Source organism: Plectropomus leopardus, chromosome 22 (assembly GCF_008729295.1).
Source record: "Plectropomus leopardus isolate mb chromosome 22, YSFRI_Pleo_2.0, whole genome shotgun sequence".
NCBI lineage: Eukaryota > Metazoa > Chordata > Actinopteri > Perciformes > Serranidae > Plectropomus > Plectropomus leopardus.
Genome location: NC_056484.1, coordinates 21261989 through 21283804, shown reverse-complemented (window position 1 = coordinate 21283804; position 21816 = coordinate 21261989). Strand labels below are relative to the sequence as shown.

General features: G+C 37.9%; 1 protein-coding gene across 1 annotated transcript; it reads right to left on the bottom strand.

Moving 5' to 3' along the window:
* Window positions 1–185: 185 nt before the first annotated feature.
* Window positions 186–20563, bottom strand: LOC121961623 (chloride anion exchanger-like). Its single transcript, XM_042511678.1, has 21 exons — window positions 20347–20563; window positions 15894–16070; window positions 14611–14750; window positions 12533–12643; window positions 12280–12440; window positions 11581–11745; window positions 11342–11494; window positions 10907–10989; window positions 7335–7482; window positions 7134–7247; window positions 6319–6396; window positions 6141–6236; window positions 5898–6004; window positions 5043–5112; window positions 4502–4594; window positions 4161–4256; window positions 2249–2476; window positions 2109–2163; window positions 1128–1273; window positions 964–1023; window positions 186–632 (listed from the first exon to the last, which is right to left on the bottom strand). Exons 2-21 carry the CDS (start codon window positions 16022–16024, stop codon window positions 606–608), a joined length of 2262 nt encoding a protein of 753 aa, XP_042367612.1. The 5' UTR covers window positions 16025–16070; window positions 20347–20563; the 3' UTR covers window positions 186–605.
* Window positions 20564–21816: the final 1253 nt, after the last annotated feature.

Genomic DNA, 21816 nt, shown 5'->3' with positions numbered 1-21816 from the left:
TTATCGGTTGTCTATTGTGTCAATGTGTAAGTTTGTCCATTGACTAAACATTAATTTAGTAAACTTTAGTAACACTTTATTAAAATTGTAGCATACAACACAATGAGTGGGGGACACCCAAAATAAACATTAAAGATGTCAAAATACAAAAATAAAATAAAAAATAAAGAAACAGAATATCCTAATTTAGAGTGGTAAAATGTTTATTTCAATAATTCGGCCATTGTACATTCAGTCTATGTCACATTGCTTCGGTCCCAAACAAAGAATATTTTTTTGAAAACAGTTGAAAACAGCAAGAAGTTAATTTATTCTTATTATTATGAAAATATATATACAACATGTAAAATATACTGCATCTAAAATTTCTACAAATTCACTATATACAGTATAAAAAAACATCAATACCATGAAATTAGTTTTCTTACATTACAGTCAATACTGTATGTGTAAACTTAGATTGTCAGATGTATAAAGTCAAAAGCAGTATCTCATTATTAACTACATCAATGTATTGTACAGCATGATCTGTAAAACATTTACTCTTTTTGTCTTTGGTCTTTTTGGTGTTTTCTCCCAGAAATCACCATCTCCTCATTCAGAAGTTAGAACCTGGTTTCTGGGTCTGGAACCTGTGGGTCAACACAGAGTTGTGTTTCAATCAGTTTCATTTTGGAAGGGCTGTTAAAAATGTGCTTTTACAAATTAAAAATAAGGCATTTATGAAACATTTTCATTGACGTGAAGCCTCCATCATAGCTTAAAGAATGAATATTTAAAGTAATAAAGAAGGCTAAAACTGTGGTGCATTTTGTGGTTTTCTGTTTCTGTTGATCAAAGGGCATAGTCCCAGAAAAATAAAGCAATTGATGACATGAACTAAGGAGTATAGAACATGGCTAAGTAAAGGAGATGAAAACGGTAGCAGGTTCTGTTGCTCACAAACCCAAAGTGGATACGTACACTTCTATCTCTGTTCCTTACACTGCCTCCAGGGTGGTGAACTGTAACTGTTGTTATAATCTGCAGAACAAAATGAAGAGTTGAGTTCTGTACACAATCAGAGCACTAAAGGAACCTCCAAATATTATGCTGTGTTTGACTAAAGAAAAATGTATCTTTTTTACCCTTTCATGGTCCAATTTCTTTTCTGTAGAGTCGGGGTGTTTCTCAAGGACGTGCAGCATAGCATCATGCAGTGTCAGGAAGAACATTGATGGCTGGACTTCATCATCAAAAAAGCAACAGTCATGCAATTTCTGCAGAATGTAAGCTGCAGGTGAAGAGAATGGGTTAATACCTGTTCTGGAACCAATCAGCTCCTTAAATTTGACAGCGGCATGCACATAATATAGTAAACAAGCTAAGTGCGGCAACAACTGCAACAGCATTTTTTGCAAAGAAACAGATCGACGACTCGACTTGAAGCAATCTCGGTCAATCGAGGGTCTCTGACCGATGATTTGGATCTCTGAGTTTAAAGAGGCAGCCCTAGTTTTTTTGTGTTGGATGTTCTTTGTGTTGTCCACATTTATTGCCACTTTACGTACCTCACACCAGAGAAGTACATAGATTTAGCTATAGTAAGCATCTCCAAACATGGCACTGTCTTTCAGAAGACCAGCAAGAGCCATATCATCCGCATATTTGAACAGCTTGACATTACCGCTGTTGGTGGTCATTTCATATGTATAAATGGAAAACAGCAGTGGTACCAGCATACAGCCTCGGGGTGCCCCAGTTTGAGTAGACCCCGTTCAATAAAACTACAAATACTTGAGACTCCCTTCCCATCTCTGGCAAATGCACACACTGATCATTTAATCGTACAAAAATTATGTGTAACAATCGGGCAGAAAGGATTAAAGACCACACATTTGAAAGCTCTCTTAGTCCAAATTCCCATGACCCTTATTAGGGTATGTGATAAAGGGTTAGGGGGACTAACCCCACCCCGCCGTGCAGACTTACTGCACTTCAGACATGCATGGACACACTTCACACACTCAGTGTCTCCCAATATAAAAACAGCATAATGTTTTAATTGTGTCTTTAGCAAGTGACATGAACAAAAGCAATGATTTTAAATACAGTAGTTTTATACTTACTATCACAAGCCACAATGTAGACGTCAACTTCAACCCTGATCAGCTCTTTCAATGCCTGTAGAAAAAGCAAAAGATTATTAAAGAAAAACAGCTTTAGTGAAATAACTGATTCTGTTGCTGTGGTTGAATGAACAACTCACTGTTTTGAGTCCCTTCAGACCAGAGATGTCTAGGAAAGAGACGGCAGCAAAGTCCAGGATCAGGCTATGGATGTCCACTCTGGGAACAACGATATTGGCAGGAAGCTCGGCGCTCCAGTCAATCCGGGCAGGAAGGTCCTTGAAGTCAGTCGGCAGGTCTAGCTCCTCCATGTTGCTCTTATCCTCTGACTCCTTGATGGGTCCACAGGAGGTATTTTGGAAGCCTCTCTGTAATAGTGGAATACTGTTTATCCATTTTCTTACTTGTCCCTGGTTCACACAGAGCTGCAGTAAACTCCAGTATGGGTGAAAGACACAGGAATACCCAGTCTGTCAAAGAGTTACATGTAATACAGGCACTGCACGCATGATTTTTAAGTCCTCAAGAGTCTTAAAGATTTTTGAAAAGTTCACAAAATAAAAATGACAAATGTCTGATGTCATATGAAAACATAAAAATCACAAAAAATCTTAAGCATAAAAAAAATTGGTAGCACTGTCTATGAAGACCATATCTATAATGCATTATGAAGACATTCATTGTGAATTACAACACATTCATAATGCTTTATGGCTACACTCATAAACACATCTAATGCTTACTGACATACTATATCAACAGGTATAAAACATTACAGATTACAGACATTACAGACTTATAATGAATTATAAGTATCAAGTGTCTTATGGATGCCCTTGACTACTTATGAATTAGAGGTTGATTGGTATGCATTATAAATACCTATAGTCACCTATACACACATCAACAATCAACTGTAATAAGGACTCATAGTGTGCTTTAACAGTCTATACAGTATCATATGTAATCATTGCATGTGTTAAATAAAACAACCTCTAAAAAAGTCTATTAAATTTTATGCAATATTTAGAATATTTTCACTGCTTTATCCTGCTGTAAGACAGCCCTTACCAACTGTAATTTGTAACTGTTATCACCACACTCTATCGAGAAAAACTGTCATTTTACCTCACAAAACTGCAGAGTTTCTGATTTACAGCTGGCTCCATCAGCTATTGTGTAAGGTAAAGCGGAACAAATACTCAAATATAGCGTACACTTAAACTGATACTGATTTTTTTACGGTGGCTAAAATATGCAGTATGTTGCTTAGCTTCCATGCCAGTGCTGTGGGACTGTATTTTATTTTTAAGAGGTAAGGGGTAGCTGGAGTGTGACTTTTTTTCTCTAAAATAAATACAAAATACACACTTTTAAAGTCAGTCGTCAGTGCGTAGTTTTTTTTTAAAAAAAATGCATGACCCACATTGCACCACCCCATCAATAGTCATAAATAACGAACAGTCCCTATCCCTAACCAAAAGATACTAATGGGTCATTCGGGGTACATACCTGTGCTATTCAATTAAAAATTTTAAGAGAACAACTGACTGAGTTAATATCTTTTTACTTTGACAGGTTCATGCCACTGATTTTATACTTTATTTTATAGCCTGCCTGTGGTAAATGCTGTGTGACAAGATGTCGACATGTTGTAAACCAAACACAACCAAACCCTCATCTGCTCAGCTCATTACGGACCTGTTTGTGTCACGTTCACACATTTACTTATTTACTTGTATCAGAGATTAGTGGACATGACCCTTGAACCATCTGCTGAGCAAATGCTATCATAAGCCAATTTTTTTAAGTAAAGATTCAGAATCAATATATTATTTACAGACTGGATTTGTTTTCAGTAATTGCTTTAATTGCTTTAATTTGTCAAAATTTATTACTACATTGCTGACCTGAAGAGATTTCAAACCAAAAAAGGAAAAACAACAATGACAGTGAAAAAACTGAGGACAAGGACATTTATGGCACTTTTAGGAGAGTTGCCAGAGTGAAAGTGAGTTGTTATCACTGAATGAGGTCAAAGTCATTACTTACTGCTGTATACTGAAGATCTCCCCTCTTTAAAAGCCGCCGGATCATCCTCAGCGCTTTATTTCTCTTTCTCAACACTCGCAACGGGTTGAATCCAAGCTGAGAAGATAGTGTGAAGGGTGTTGCAAGTTTGAGAGATGTATTTAAGGGAAAGATAAGATTTTTTTAACTGTATTTTTGAAACTGTCTATTTAGAACCTGAACCTTTAAAGCTGATTTTTTTTACTGTGATTTTCACTCAATGAGATGTTATATACTAATTTTGCAAAATTTAGGAATATATGGATATTTTTTTTTTAATACCAAAAAAATCAAGAAATGGTCTTAGGCCCCATTGTACTTACAGCTTCCACCAACTTGCTCCTGAAGAACTCAATGTTGGCAAAGAAGATTGGTGATGGTATCCTGAAGATCTTCACCCCATCTGGCTCATATATCTAGAGAGAGTCATTAGCTTTATATACCAAAATTATTGCCAAAATCCTGATAAAGTATTCTCTTTAAAGTAAGTTGCAAACATAAAACAGGAAAGGATGAAAAAAGGAGGACAGGTGGAGACCTATTGCTCATTTCCAGGTTCATGCTTGTAATTAATCTTTCTACAAGAATATGTTGACACTCTTTAATGTTAAAATATATATATATTTTTTTCCACATGAATGTTCTGTCTGTGCTGTATTCACACCCGTATTCACCCACTGTCTGTCCATTTTAGCTCCTGTCTTTTTCCAAAGTAGAAAAAATTTACATGTTAACCTCAGCTTTTGAATTTTTCTGGCCACATTTAACTTAAAAATCCAGCATATCACAAGGAAAAGTACATCAGATCCCCTTTAAGATGCCAAACTATTCCTTTAATATTTCAATGCACACACACCAACTTACATTGATATAATCCTTTCTGTCTTTGTAGATATCAGTTCCTTTAATGTTGGCCAGCACACTGCAGCGAGGACTGAAAAAAAAAAGATAATATATAAAAACTTAATCTAGTATGGAGAAATAACAAGAAAAGAGTCTACGGCCATTATTCTTAGTCACAGCAGAGCTTTGAGCTAAATGCTAATATCAGCATTATAACATTGAAAATGACAAACTGCAAAAGGCAGATGGCTATCAGTATTATTTACCAAGATCACTCTCTTAGTTTAGCTTGTTAGCATGCTAACATCTGCTAATTAGTAGTAAAGACAAATCATAGGTGAGGCTGGTGGGAATGTAATTCACTCTGCAGGTATTTGGTCATAAACTTAAGTAGCCTATTGGACAGAGACATATTTTGACCTGATGATGGTACTAAATGAAAAGTAAGGAGATCATTTAAGTTATTGTAATTCATCTTGAGAGGGTAATGTATATGTAAACCAGATGCCATAAAAATCCATACAATAGCTACTGAACACAGTTTGCTTCAAACTCCAAAAGTGAACCTCAAGGTGGTGCTAGAGGAGAAGTCAGGGAATCACCAAAATCTTCAGCATTTAGACTCTGTGAAACATTTTAGTCTAGACAAAATGTAATTCCAATTCATCTAATAGTTGATGAGATTTTGTGATCTGGATCCAAATGGTGGACCGACCAACAATGCCATCCCCAGAGCTGTCCAGACTTCAAGAAATTAGTTCAGACTTTCCATTTATCAAACGCAAAACTGCATGCTGTCATGACTTGACAGCTAATATAAGCCAAAACAAAACTTTTGATGTAAGCAAAAAGTATCATTGTTGGCCAGATACTTACAACTGAGTCCTGAGGACAACACTGATCAGCTCTATTCCGAGACCTGCAGCCAGTCCAAGGTCCAGCCCCAGCAAGATGGCTGCAACACAGGTACCCATCCACACCACCTGGACATAGATGATGTTAAGAAACAAATGAGTTTAGGTAGGTAATGTCTTTTTTTTACTGCCAGGTAGCACTAAAAGACCATTTTCAAATGCAGAGATATTTGGCTTTAAAGCTTTCTGTGTGTGTAGAACTTACACAGTCTGGCTTGTCCCTTCTCCACAGGTAGGGGACTTCTCTAACCTGCATCAGCATGCCCTTCAGGTTGACAATGACCACAGCACCCAGCACAGACTGGTAAAAGAATTGGTCAATGGTCAGATTTCAGGAGAAGAACCAGTTTGTTGGTTGAGTGTAAGGGATATCTGAGGTTTACCTTTGGGAGCGGCTCCAGGAGGAATCCAATGGCCAATGTGACGATCATCACTATGAGAGCTGACAGAAAACCTGCTACCTGAAAAGGACAGAACAGGTATTATCTACAGGAAATGAGGTGCCATACATCTAAAATAGGCTTATCTAAAGTTTAGGTGAATAAACTACAGCAAAAACATGAAAGAAAAGTCCAAGAAATCTTGGTCTCAATGTATGTCTTAAATACAAATCTGATCTAGATAATCTGAAATGCTTCTACTCTACTTTCCAGTTCATCTGATAATTCATATTTGAGGAATATCATACTTCCCTCTGCCCAAACACTAGAGGTCAATGTTGTTTAGAATTCATATTGGTCCCTCACTGTGACTTTTATGTGCTTGTGTGTTTGCCTAGGTACATGTTTGCCTTTGTGTGCTCCTGTTGTAGTCCATTTATGAGGGTTAACTGCATTCTGTGTATGTGGAGCATATTTTATTTATGCTTTTTATCTTATTATTTAATAGTTTCTCTGTTTCCAGTCTTTGTGCAAAACTAAGCTAACTGGCTGCTGGTTCTAGCTAATGTTGCATATTACCTGAACAACTGTTTTCAGTCCTCTTACTGAACACTTGGAAAGATAGTGAATACATGTATTTTACAAGAATAATCTACTAAGTACTATACTTGAGTAAATGTAATTAGTGACATTCTCTTCTAATGCAATAGAACTCACTTGATTTTGTCTCAGATTTCACTAAAATTTGTCTAGGGTTGTAATGAAGGTTATAATAACAATAATTAAGAAAACACATCACATACTATATATTAGACTACCTGAGTCTTGCCACCTGTGCTCTCCTGCACTGCGCTCCTGGAAAGAGCTGTACTTGCAGCAAAAGACTTGAAGGACGCTCCAAAGATGTTGCTGACTCCAAAAGCTATCAGCTCCTACAGAAAACACAACTTGTTATCTTAATCTCGATTAGACCTGCAGTTTTTCTACTTTAGTGTTCTTGTTTTTTCATCGTTACATACCTGGTTTCCATCTATGGTGTAATCATGTTTTACAGAATAGACTTTTGCCACAGAGAATGCAACAGCAAAACCCACTATGGCCATAGGAAATGCTTCCACCGTTGTCTCCTTGAAGATGTGCAGGTTGGGGGGCATTGGAGCTTCATACCTGAGAATGGATATGTTTGTTACATTAAAACAATAACATTAAAAATAGACACATAAATTTGAGCTGTACCTTAGATAACGTCATTATGGTTATGGCCAATCAAGTTCATGGCAAAAAATGATTTGTTTTGAAGTGTTATGGATTTACCCCAGTGAGCAAACAGTACATGGCAGAGCAGAGTGAATAACTATTTGGTTAATGACACTTATCTCCAGCAATAGATGTTTATTTAAAATGAACTTAAAGAGTTAATAAAACAATATCTTATTCATACCCTAAAACTGATGGGTGTAATCTGACAGATACACATTGTCTATATTGCTAGTTTTGCCCACCCCATTGTCTTTACACTGTGACTGTTATGGTCCATCTGCTTTGATTGAGTAAGAGACTGAGAAACTCTAAAGCAGTTGCATTGAATCAAACAAATGATAGGCCTACAGCTGTTTCAGGGAGATTTATTCTTGTTGTCTTTCAAATAAAAGCAGTAGAGAACTCCGAAGATAAGAAAGACTACAATTGACTCCTAGGAATTACAACCACTGACTGTTAAAGTGAACAACATTAATCAACTTGTAACAAAGCAATGTCCTGCATGTGCAGCTCCACTCCCGCAAACACTGTTGCAGAAAAAGTACAAGCACAAATGATGATATCACTGTTTGATGGCACTGGCCACCTCCCACAGGATGATGCCCCACGCCACAATGCAAAACCTGCTCAAGAATGGCCCGAAGGTCATGGCAAAGAGCTCAAGGTGTTGACCTGGTCTCCAAAGTCCTAGGAACCCAATCTAATCGAGCATTATTAAATGTGCTGAAACAAGTCCAATCCATTGAGGCCTTACAACAGTACAGGACTGAAGGGATCTGCCATCAGACTGCTTCACCCCAAGTGTGTGAAGGAGCGTTACCGCAGGTCCTTCCTCCCTGCTGCAGTCAGACTGTACAACCAGCACTGCTCCCAGTAGACCACACACAACAATAACTGACTCCACTTGTACAGCTTAATACCACAAGTGCAATTTCACTTTCACCCATGCAACTGTGAACATTCTTTATTTAACTGTTGAGTTTCTCGGCGTTGTAAATACTGTATATATTGTTTGTTTATGTCGTCTTCTGTGCTTATTTCCTTCATCTTCATCCTGCACGTTTTTGTACTTATTTATTAATATAGTTTATTTTGCACAGTTATCTTGCTATTTTGCTATCCCTTTGCTGCTGCAATGTTGGAAATTCCCCCACTGTGGGACTAATAAAGGATTATTATCTTATCTTATCTTATCTTATCTTATATCTTATCTTATCTTATCTTATCTTATCTTATCTTATCTTATCTTATCTTATCAATGTCCTGGTGTCAGACATCACAAGACACTCAACGAGGCCTAACTAAGGTTCAGACTTGGCTTTGAACTATTGAGCCATAGACACTGGACCTTGATCAGATGATTGATCATATGGGGAACTTTGAGGCCAGATCGACATCCAATGTGACTCAGAATCTGTAAGATGTACTGGTTTCCCACCTTGCAATTCACAGGACTCAAAGAATATGTCACCAACGCCCAAGTGCCAAACACAGGAGCACACCTCCAGAGGTCCTGTGTCCATATCAACTGGTTGAAGGCTCCAACCCAGATCAGACATGGCTTTGACCAGTTGAAGCTTTCAGTTCATACTTTACACATGTGTTTGTTGATATAATTACTTTACACACAGAATCAAACAGGGGTTTGTTGGAAGCTTGTAATCTGTAGTTTAAACAGCAAAAAACAGCATGTCACTAAACTGAACCACTGACAAGTAATATGCTGTGAAGACAGGATGATATTCGGGGGCGCATATGCTCAATGTGTGTCAAGGGGATTCATATCAGGACAATTAAACAAATAAATTATTTACACGCCAAGAAGCCACCCATCATGCACCGTGCCAGCTTGTAGCCTGTTCCCAACCATGCTGCTCGTTAGAATGAATGAATTGGACCTTGATCCAGGCCACCTTGGCACAATGTTTATTAATTGCATTTTCGCATCATGTATGATGCATCAGATGAAAATGCTTCCTGTTAACATAAATATATTCACCCTGTTATGATGCTTTTATAGCAATGTGTGTGCAGTCGATAGCTCCGATTACATCAGGAAAACCGAATTGTGCTTTAATGTTAGCCTGTTCAACAGCATTGTATGGGAATTTGATATACCTGGCTGACAGGCGGATAATTCCGTCCTTTACAGCTGACACGGCTTGGCTCAGGGTCGACTGGCACAGTCCCAATCGGTCGGCCAGCTCCCCCCTAGAACGCACCTGTCGCTTGGAAGCCAAGTGTGGTCAGCACCTGTATTGGTAGTGCATGGCTCCTCGCTGTGTCACGCTCCAAGACTGGCCGCAGCTCCATGCACAGTTTCAAGAGGATTGCCCTTGGAAACCTAAAGCGGCTGATCAGCCAGTCGTCATCATGTGCCCATAAAATCCTCTCCGTCTCTAAATATGCAATCTCTTTGCACTGCGCCATTTGCAATATCTTCTTAATAATCTATCTTAATAATGCTAAAGCTGCCATGGTTGTTAACATTATTTTCTGCACCATTTTGCACGTTTTTATATCCACTCATCTAATTGCCGACAGTTGGATGTGTAAAAGTTCATCAGTGCGTCTCTGATGTGCACATCACTCAGACTCTGTTTTGACATTATTAACAGTTTCCCAGCATCACCTCTAAGTGTTGCAAACGGAGCAAAAGCAGTACAAACATGCGTACGCCAGCCATGAAGTTGCCAGGACGCAAGGTTTCCCAGCAGAACTTTGCATGACAACAAGATGATCAATATTATTCACGTCAAATGTTAGTGGTTTCAGTATTGTGGCTTATCAGTGTATATTTCTGATATTTCCATCTCATCAGATCTCAGTAACCTTAGCAGATTAGGTTAGCTGCATAGTTAACACTCAGGATAAGATGCTGATAAATGTATTGTGTGATTTGAGTGAGCCAACTTAAGGAAGCAGTGTTAATGAGAATGTTATTAATCCCGTCTGTAGTTCAATTCAAGGAAGTACATAAATCTGATAGTTTATGTGAGGATTGTCGGTCATGTTGCTTGTTGCCAACATTCTAAAGACAAATGCCCTCTGGACAACGTTTCCTCCAACACGCTGACTCTGATGTCATAACATTCCCCTTACTTTTTCCAACTTAAATTTCTATTGACATTTAAATTATATCATAGTCATGGCTTTTTGATATAATTTGGACATGACTGCTGGTCAGTTAATCAAAATCTGGGATTGGTTTGGGATAAGTCTTAGTGTCGAGTGGATGTTAATGACCTTAGGTTTGAATATCAATGCTCCTATTGCTATGGTTACAACATACATAATTCCTTGTATTAAGCTTTAGTACAAAATGTCTTACCCTTTTGGAATAGAGCCAACAACATCAATGCCATATTTTGTCTTGAAGTCAAATGCGTATGAAACTCCACATGCAATGACAGTCTGGAGGAGGAATGACAGAAGTTGTTAGGCCTGACTCATGCGATCATTTTCAAGATGAGAGATATTTATTAACACCTGTTTACCATTTGAGAACTGTTTCCTTCAACCGACATGCATGCTTTCTTTTATGTGGTGTAAATGATGATATATATCATCATCAACATATATATATGATGTTGATGATGATAAATCAGATTAACAATTGTCATAGATGGTACTCCTGTCCAGCACACTCATAAAAAGTCCCATCCAAAATTAGCTTTATAACATGATTACTGTTTATATAACTAACCAGCCTTCAACGCTCGAGGCTATTGAAATGTGTATAAGGATCAAGTTGTGCAATGCTCACCATGATGACCTCTATGGGGATAGGCACTGGCAGCTTTGATTTGAATCTGTCATTTAGCTCTTTCACAATGAACACCACCACCATGATCACTAGGGAGATCACCACGTCGCACACATTAGTAGAGGTGATCTTATTGAAGATGATCTCCAGGGTCTGACAAAGACAACAACAAAAAAAGTCAGGTCTAATAAATGAATGAAGCACACTCTTAAATGGAAAGAAAACAGTTCTGGACTTACATATATGATAGACAGTGGTCCACTGATGCCTGGAACGGTCAACCCTAAGACAAACTTGAGCTGAGACACCAGGATGTGCACAGCAGCTGCTGTGGTGAAGCCAGACACCAGAGTGTCAGACAGGTACATGACAACAAAGCCCACCTGCAGAACACCCATGGCAAGCTGCAGGAGACAGAAAGGTAACGGTGATGTGGTAGTAGTATATGAAACCCACTAGAACTTCCCCCCATGTGTAGAAAGGTGAGGGTTTGCAACAGACCTACATGTAACAGAGCTACATCTAGATCTGGAAGAGATTCAGACCCAGATACATTAAAGGGACCTGTAAGCAACATTCAGAGCATATACTTGGTATAAACATGCATTGTGAGTGATCTGATCACAAGTGGGCAGCACTAAATTCAAGTGTAAACTGAGGGATGCATTTGATCACATACCTTTTGTAGTATACCCCCTAATATGTCCCCGAGAAGGCCTATGTCCTCAGTGCAGGAGGTGGTGGTTGTTTTGGTGACAGCGTGCAAACACTTTACAACTTGTCCATAGCAAACAGTGGTCTGCTGCTATACTGATGCTCTGAATTTTACATATATTGACTTTAATGAATGTGTTGACAAACTAAAGGTTATCTCCCCATCCAGTCTCAATTTAGCTGTCGAAGGGATACACTGAGTGGTTGCTGTGAGCGTGCTTCACCTGCATGATGCCGGCGAGGAAGGACACAGAAGAAGCTACCAACACTCTCTGCTCATCTCTGGTCAGGCCCTCAAAGCCCGTGATGTTGAGGGGCGGACCCTCGTCTGGAACCAACCGGGTGACCACTGATCCGATCATCAGACATAAGACTGGGAATGGACCTGCAGAGGGAGAGAGAAGGAGAGAGAGAGAATGAGAGAGGAAGTAGTTGTAGCCTTTAGAGGACAGTCACAGATGGGTATGCACGCCTTACCAACGGAGATGTGTCTGGAGGTGCCCAAGAAAAAGTAAATGACAACAGGAAAGAAGGCGGAGAAGAGTCCGTACCAGGGTGGCAAAGAAGCCAGCAGACAGTAGGCCAGACCTGACACATAAAAACATGCACATTTTATACACACTTACAGTATGAAACTTTTGTTTTCTCTTCACTTCTCTTATACTTTCCAAACTATACTTTGTTCTGCTCAGATAGTTGCAATATATTTTAGAGATTACAGTGAGTTTATAAAATAATTTATGATTTTCTTTTCTTATTAGGACTACCACATTTTGTAAATATTAATGAAGCACCTATTCTGAAGTAAATTACTGTTAAAATGACTATTGTATCCATAAATGCCAAATAAACTTAACTGGAATTAAAAGTAATCCACAATGAGAAAACATCTTATTGGATATAAGACAAACATGTTGATATAATGTATATAAATATTATCTCAGGGCTCATTTATATAACCCAGACCTGCAGTAGTATTATCACTGTAAAGATAGCAATATTATAGCAGTATTACTATCTGTACAACTCAGACACCCGAGGTTAAGGTTATCATATACTAACAGATTAGACATGAGTGTTAATGATAAAATAGGGCCATTTTGATGGAGAAACAATGGTAACAATGTAAACTGAAGCAGAGCAACGATTTCTTATATTTTATTTAAAAATCTGGGGATTTTTTAGCTAATTTTTAACAGATTTGTGCAGAAGTAAAAAAAAAAAAATCTTTCTTTTGAAACAAATCAACCCACCATGGATAATGTAGGGAAGTAAGCAAATCAGTAACAGGATCCTAAAGATCTCCCACTGTGGGAATGTTTAAACAGTTTGGTTTGGTTTTTTTTTTCAACCGATACCAATACCGTGTAATTGAAGATGCATTTATCTACTCTCTTTGGTGAGGTCATGCAGGGGGAATGAAACTACTGATAATAAGAAATGTTTCATCTTCATTTCACTGCGGTTGCAGTTCTTGTCTCTGTTTACTCAACTGTCTTTCAGTGGACGGCTGCGACAGATCTCTGTGACACATGATGTTACCAGTAGCTGTTGTGTCAGTTTTTAGACCTTTACACTGCATTAGTACTGCGTCGCATCAAAAGACATGCAAAATAATTACAAAGAGACACAGGAACTATGAATTAAAATGATAACAAGGAGAAAGAAACACCTTCAAAGTTACATAAAACAACTAAAAGTTACCCAAAAACGCTACAAATAAACAAATTACAAAGCTACACATGTGCAGCAACAACACAAAGCATTTATATTGTTGTTGTTGTTTAACAGTAAAATGACTAATACCCTATACAAAATGACTACAAAGACCACACAAAAAAAGCTACACTGCTATAAATGCACAGCTACAATGAGACAAAAAATAATGACTAGAAAGAAACACAAAATAACCAGAAAGAGACACAAAATGACTACAAAGAGACAAAAAAACCCATTTTAAAGTTACACAAAACAGCTAAAATTTACACAAGCAACTAAACGAAATGACCACAAAGACAAAAGCAATACTAAACTTAACAAGAGAGCTACAAACCTACAAACGCACAATTACAAAACACACATGACCACAAAGAGACAGAAAACAACTCCTAAGTTACAACTAATGACTGAAAGTTACCCAAAACAACTAAAACATTACTCAAGATGACTACAAAGGCGCAAAAATAACTACAAAGCCACTTAAGAAAGCCACAATGCTCCAAATGTATGACTACAAAGACATGCAAATTTACTATGAAGAGACAATAATTACTACACAGCAACATATAGTAACTTTAAGAGACACAACACGGCATCAAAGAGACAGAAAATAACTCTATAGTTACACAAAACAACCAAATGTTACCCTCAGGTTTTGTCAAAATATTACATTACATTACATTACATTGTTACACTGGTGTTACATTGTATAAGATAGACTCATACTTCATTGCATTTAGGCTTCTAATATGCCCCTATAGTGCCAGTTTGGTTAAAAGAAAAAATGCAATCTTCACCTCACACTCAGATAGTTTAAAGTGAAAATCAAAGTTTACCTTGCAGGACAGCTACAAGTCCAGTACTGATACCAGACACGATGTCACTGAGCAGCCACTCTTTGATTCTGTAGATCTTCATCCAGCCGATGACTGGCAGGAGAGACAGAGCTGCATTCTTAGCCCGTTTGGCATCACACCTGCAATATGCACATTAGCAGACACACTGTTAAAAAGAAAAATAAAGTTATGGATGGAACATTTATTGTCTCTTAAGTTCTAAATATGATCACCTGAAAACACACTAACTGCACTATTTTTAGACTTTATATTTCTATGTATGATATCATATAATTATCAATATAATCTGTCAACATATCAGTCAAAGACAGGTTAAAAAGGGATTTCATCATACTTCATTATTCAGTGTAAAAGTGGACAAAAAGCTATGGCTGAAAATTGGTGAGTGTGAAAGCAGGAAAGCAGAAGAATCCAAAGAAGAAGAACTGGACTAAAGTAAAGCATCATCTTTTTAAACTGCTCCAGTGTTTTTTTAACAAGACATTGTTAATCACACTTAAACCTTCATGACAATAATAGATTTCTCTCAAGAAAGTAATTCATACTTTCTATAAAAAATGTCTGAAAACTTGAATAGGGAGGCTCATACACAACAAAAATTTGTAGACAAGTGCATAGGAGGAAAATGTCAATAGAATAAGAAAATTTCAGCATACTGTTCTGGGGTTCAAGTGAGTCAATTTTTTAAAGTTTTTCTACCTATGACAAAGTAAATGTGCATTTATCTTATATGTGAAATTGTAAAACAAACTTATGGGCATTATACTATATATTTTTTAGAAACATTTCTACATAGTTTCTACAAAGCAGAAAATCTTACAGACAGGCACATTGAATAATTTTTTCTTTAAAATCCCTGTGTATAAGAATTTCACCATATGAACATCCAGTGATCAAAAAGTTATAAATAGAGTAAGTGCAAGTTATCAACTTTAAATTATTAGGTTTTATTTGGTTATTATTATCAAACATCTTTTATTTGCTACATACAGGATTGGACCTTTTGCATTGTGCTGGAACAAGAACCAAATCTTTAACTTTACAAAATCTGACATCATAAAACAGCCAAAATGTAGATGTTGGTATGAAAAGCTGTGTAATTTATGATGTGCTGAAAATCAAAGTATGGTTTTAGAAGTATAAATCAAGAAACAAGAAGAGGAGCTCAGTTTCTCCCATCCACTCTTTAATCTCCAGAAAGTACAGACTTGAAGAGTTAATTGAAAACCACACAAAAACCAAAAGCGTTGCATGCTCCTTACGTGAAGTACTGCTTGAGGTGGTCCAGTATGCTCTTGTGGTGCCTGTACACCTTTTCGTGGTCCTCTGCGAAGGAGTCCTCCGAGTACAGCGGCCTGGCCACCACATACTGCTGAGCTCCCGGTCGCATCATCTCGCCTCTGCTGCCTGGAGGACGGCTGTTTCCCCTCTATGTGGCTCTGAAACCCATTAATCACATTAGGTTAGGAAGAGAGTCCTGTCTTGCCTTTGAACATGACTTATCAAATGACATTAACAGCAAACAACAAAGGTCCAGACTCCTGAATCAAGGCAGAGAACAAGAGCCAGGTCAGGACCAACAACGTCCTGGGGCACTGGGGAAATTTGTCGGGCTTGTTTTGAAAAAAAACAAAAAAAAACGAAAAAACCCACCAGAGTCTTGTTTTTAATTTTAGCATCCTGACTTTTCCGAGAACTTGTTCCCAAAACACATCAGCACTTCTGGAATTCCAGTTCTTGAAGATCGTCTGATTTCAAAGATTTCCGGTCAAATGCTCAAAGCTTTTGCTTTTTCCACTAACTTTTATATCCTCATGTAAAGTTCAGCAGCTTTTCGCACATACCTGACAGTGTCCTTATCAAATCCAAACTCTCCACTCTGTTTTCGTCCTCCTCTCGCTCCTGGTTATCAACTGAGACCTCAGATGGCTTTGCCATCAATAAATGCCACCTCTGCCACTTATCAGGACTGTAATTATTAACAGCAATAATGATGAAGTTTCGCACAACCGCTGGACGCCTTATCCTTATCCTTGACCATTGTTCTTACTGATATCTGCAACCCATAACTTTCAGCTAAGACTTTCCGCCCCCAAAGAGCATTTGGAAGATATTGTACCGATGGGCAGGATAGGGAGGATGTGGACAGGACAGACAGGACAGGACAGGGCAGGTCATTGTTATGAAGTGGAAATCAAGTAGCTTTTCAGGATGGGAAACACCGCTAAAGGTCGGCTGCAGCGCTCGGCAGTGCACTTCAAGGGTAAAAATAGTCTGCAGGAAGATTGTTTGAGGGGGGGAGAAAAACTGCTGAATGCAATAGTTATATTAGAAAACTGTATCTATTTATCCAGCGTGTGATAAGGCAACATTACAGGTCCGAATTCATGAGCTGTCTCAAAGCTGAACTGACCTTTTCATGTTTTTCCTCCACAAAGTTGAGAGAGCAGAGAGCTAACAGGAAAGAGAAAGTCTTCCTTCAAATTTTAAGCAACACCTACCAAAGTGATAAGAAAGAGCAGAGAATGGAGGAGTGTAAGGTGTGTGTAGGGGGGTGGGGGGTTGTAGCTACTGGTTTCAGTGCAGTCTTATCGAAGTGTCTACTCAGAATTAAGTGGAAGTAATGCCCGAGTTGTTTGTCCAGGATCAAGCACAGTTCAGGCCAGGTTCATAGGAATTGTGTTTGTGTGTGAGAGAGCCCAAATGAATGGATATGTATCTTTGGGAAAATCCAGTGGCCAGTTTAGGGGAATTTAATGCAAATGGTGCATAACTGTAAATGCACAACTTTTTGTGTTGTTATGTGAAAATCTGATGGTGGAGGTGAGTTTGTTTTTGCACACTGGAGCAGGAACTCCTGGGTAAAATTCCGAGCTCAGACAAATGACTATAATAAATAGGCAGGTGTGATCTGATGGTACGGCTGTGGTCACATGATTTTGGCCAGCCTTTGTTCTGTCACACCATGCTCAGTGATAAAAGATGACTCAATGATTACTATCTGATTAATGCTGGAATTAATAATCAATGACCAAGGTCAGCCACTTTCTACTGGGTATGCATTTATTTCCATTGATTTAAAAAAAAAAAAAGTGTTCATGGACTATATGGGCACATGCATGTATGTTGCATTCACTATGGACAAAATTAGTGGAAAAAAAATGTTAAGAACATACATAAACACACCATGCAGTCTATAAATTTGTTGCTATTTTGCAATTTTTCACATTATCTGTGATTAAAATAATTCAGTTTTTAGGCAATGTGACATAAATTATCTTTATATATTTGCAACTGAATAAACCCCTGCCACAATTTAGCAGCCATAATTAGGCACAGCAGTTTAAACTTCTGTAGTGAGGGCGATACTCTGCATTTGTAAAGGATGACAACTTTTTTTTCTTAAACCAATATCTCAAGAGCAAAACCTGTGAGGAATGCATTAAAGAGTCATAGTCAGAGTTAGCTGAAGTTTAGTCAGACTATCTATGTCTGTGCTGGAATGACGTGGAAAGGGTGTCTTTAGAAGTTTAACGGTTTACCGTACATTCATTTATTTGCCCACCATGGTAAAACATCTGCCGTCACAAATAGATTTTCTATCGTTGGAGCTGCATCGTTCATTAGGAGCGCTGTTGACATATTAACCATTCAGTCATTCATTGCACCACACTCTCAGAATGCAGAGCATACTCTGGGCACAGATGGAGCAGCAGAACATCAGACGCATTGAAACTTAAGGGTTCATGCTGCTGTGTCTAAAAGTTTGCATTCCCTCACAGCAGATGCTCCTCGCATCCATCGATCTGATCAGTCCTAAACAGATCGACAGATTAATTATCCACCCTGCGATTCACAAACTACTGCAGAGGAAAAAAATAACACATAGAGAGCTCCACCTGTGCTGCATTCACAGAACCCCAAAAATCTCTGAATTTAGAGAGGGGACACAGATTAATACAAAGGGTCTTCACGCAAAAAAAGTAATAAAAAAGTTTGCCGTCATTGTCCCCTACCCTGTCATTGTCCCCCTAATTCTGTGGGGAACACACAATTATTGGCCAATTTTTGTCTCTGTTCTTGTCATCCCACTTGAGTTTGCAGTCCTGATGTAACAGTCAAATTTGTGCATTTGTGGATCATCATATATGATTGTCCTTGTGTATGTGTGTCTCATCCATCGCTTATCAGACAGAAGAGAATGTACTCCACTACAAATGACAGCCAAAAAGAAAACAAATTGCAGAGAAAAAGAACAACTTGCAACTTCAGCACACAGAGTGTCCCGGACTGTCCTGCTGCTGTGAACAGAATGTGGTGAGACAGATAGAGAGGATGTAAAGTCAGGGAAGAAATCTATTAGACATTGCAACATCGTAAGGTCCTTGCTCTGACAGTCAAGACCATCCTATTTACATAAGACTGAAAAAAACATGCACTATCTGTCTATTGCTACTGTGTAGGAGTGAAACTGAGGCATTTGGGAAGTGTAGTCCAAAGAAAAAACATGACAGAGACACAAATGTGTGACAAAGCTCAAAGAGGTATTCAGTTTTACACATGAAGTTTGTCATAGAGAGCACTGCACAAACCGTGAATACAGTTGTCTAGTGTGTGTCTAGTAGTCTGTGGCTCTGGAGGAGCTTTTTAAGGCCACTTTAATATGTTTTCGTAAATAAGATAATCACCGTCTATACTAACATGCCTGAAAACACATATCAGGATTGACACATCACTTAGGAATAACAAACTGCTGCTGAGGAAATAAGAACTCATGGAGAAAAACTCCTGTGCTGCGTTTGCGGAGCCACAAAAACCTGGAATTTAGAGAGGGGACACAGAATGATACAAAGGGACACAAAAATAAAACAAACAAACAAACAAACCCGAAACACTCCAATTCTGTGGGGAACACTGTAAAAAATTAGTGTCCATTTCACAACACAAAATAAAATGAAACAAAAGCCATAAAAATGCTTTTATCTATTCTACATACACTCTATTGTATTCTTTCTCTCAGACTATAAAAACAGAATACTTTACTCCAACAATAAACACTCTGCTCATGAATAATTACGTAAGTTTTCTTTATAAAATGTAGGCTGCGTGCTAACCATGTGTTATGTGTTCTTGTTACCCTCTAAAATGCATCGCAGTAAATCTTAATGAACTGAGGCCAACACTTGCAATGCTTATCACTCTATTGTATACTGTTATCTCCTTTGACGCATACAAGACAGTTTTTGATTAGATGGATGGAAAAGTTGAGAGAGATACAATGTAGATGTCTATCAGAGAAGTTTAGGGGGAACAATAAGATTTACATTATGAAAGCCAAATTTGACCAAGAAATACAGTCAGGAAATCCAACAAAATAAAAGCTGCTTTAAGGAAGTCTCAAAAAAATGTTTGTGTACATGAAACACTCTCAGCAACTGAGGCTTGATACATGAAAGGTGTTTTTTATGGCACAGACTTTAAACCCATCCCAAGCAATAAATAGCGGCAAACACCGGTGAAGATTGTGTATAAGGATAACAGATGCAATCAAAGATTAATGACTGATAATGAAGATCAACAACAGATTTTGGCTCCAGACTTCAAGTGTTGGAAAAACATACTGTTCTCAATTAATTGTTCCAAACACCCTGATTCAACAGATTTGGTGTCGTGAAAATGAAGAGAAAGTGTAAATATTGTTAAAATATCACTTACTGATGCAGACAGGTCATCATGAACAGGCCTCCAAGTGTCTTTTAAGCTGTTGTTCTAATATTTCTCCTCCTCTTGGCTTTATATCTATGCCGACTCACAAAAGCAGAAGTGTTTAAATCAAAATGAGCATCCGCCAAGGGACCACAGACTGCTGTGGTGTACATTTAAAGTGTGTTTTCTTGAGGTTGGCGTGTGGGAGAAAAAAAAAATGTGTGTGTGTGTGTGTTTGCTTGTGTGACTAATGTTACCAACCGTGCAGTGTTCTCGCATAGTGGCTGTAGCAATCATGTTTGAGGACAGAGTAAACATTGTTCTGCCATTAGTGGAACAATGTTGATGCCTGGACCTTCAAAGCGTTCCAGCCAAGAGTCAATGCCAAAAAGGGGTACAAAGTTTACAGGTTCACGTGGACCGATTAAAAAAATCGATAATGGTAAATAACAAATATAAAAGTTAAATTCAAAGTTGAATTTATTAAATGTATGTTTTGTTTTAAATTTTGCAACCCAGTAAAATTTCAGGATTGAAGACAATTTCTTTTTTGAAGTGCTCAACTGGTGCACACTTCAAGGCACCTAATTCACTCTAGTCTTGTATTAGTAGAGTATTTTATTCCGTTTAAGACACTGCTGAATCTGCAAAAATTACAGAAAACTTCCTCGGAAATTACATAAGCCCTACACTACTCACAAAATAGAGCGCCATCGAAAAAGAGTTTGTCTGCTAACTAACCTAGTAATGTCATTTAGACACCTTCTTAATTGTTAAGGGATGTAAAACAACTTCTTTTTTTTTAAAAAAAAAAAAAATGACTATATCTCAGCATGTCCTTTATTTCTGTGAAAAAAACTAAATTAAATTATTAAGTATTAAGTTATTTTCAAGGTTGGATTATCATTATTTAAGAAATCTCACAGCATATTGTGAGGCACTGTGAAAAAAATGATCACAAGCTATACTGACAGAGCCTTGACTCTCTCCTAAACAGCCAAGTCCATCATAAGAAAAGTACGCATTTGAAACAACTAATGTGTCAGGGAGAAAAAAATGAATTTGTCAAAAAAGAAGCCTCTCTAGTAAATATGATTGTTAAAGATTAAGAAAATAATAATGCAGATAGAGAACTGCCTGCCCTAACAGTTCTGGAAAGTAACAGGGAAACTTATCTCTGATGCAACATTCACAGGAAATAATCTACTCAAAATTCATCTGAATTCCTCCCTTTACACAAACTTGCAATTACTACGTTCACAGTTCACAAATGGTTGGGTACCACAACAATAGCTTCATATATATCCTGGGCCAAAAATATATGCATAATCTATGTAATTTAGAAGGCTGTGATCACATGACAAATAAACTGACAGGAGTAAATGAGGAAGTGGTCTTGACAAGACTTTCCCCAGGTCTTTCCCCAGGAGACCAGTGTTCAAAACTCTGTGAACTTTGAGTCATTTTAAGGAGTGTTTA

Excerpts from the sequence above, each read along its gene's own strand:
- LOC121961623 (XM_042511678.1), bottom strand. The coding sequence starts at position 16,024 with ATGATGCGACCGGGAGCTCAGCAGTATGTGGTGGCCAGGCCGCTGTAC. Across the intron at positions 12,644-14,610 it reads ACTTGTAGCTGTCCTGCAAG|GTCTGGCCTACTGTCTGCTG; the intron begins GTAAACTTTGAT and ends TTTATGTGTCAG. Across the intron at positions 12,441-12,532 it reads CTCCAGACACATCTCCGTTG|GTCCATTCCCAGTCTTATGT; the intron begins GTAAGGCGTGCA and ends CTCCCTCTGCAG.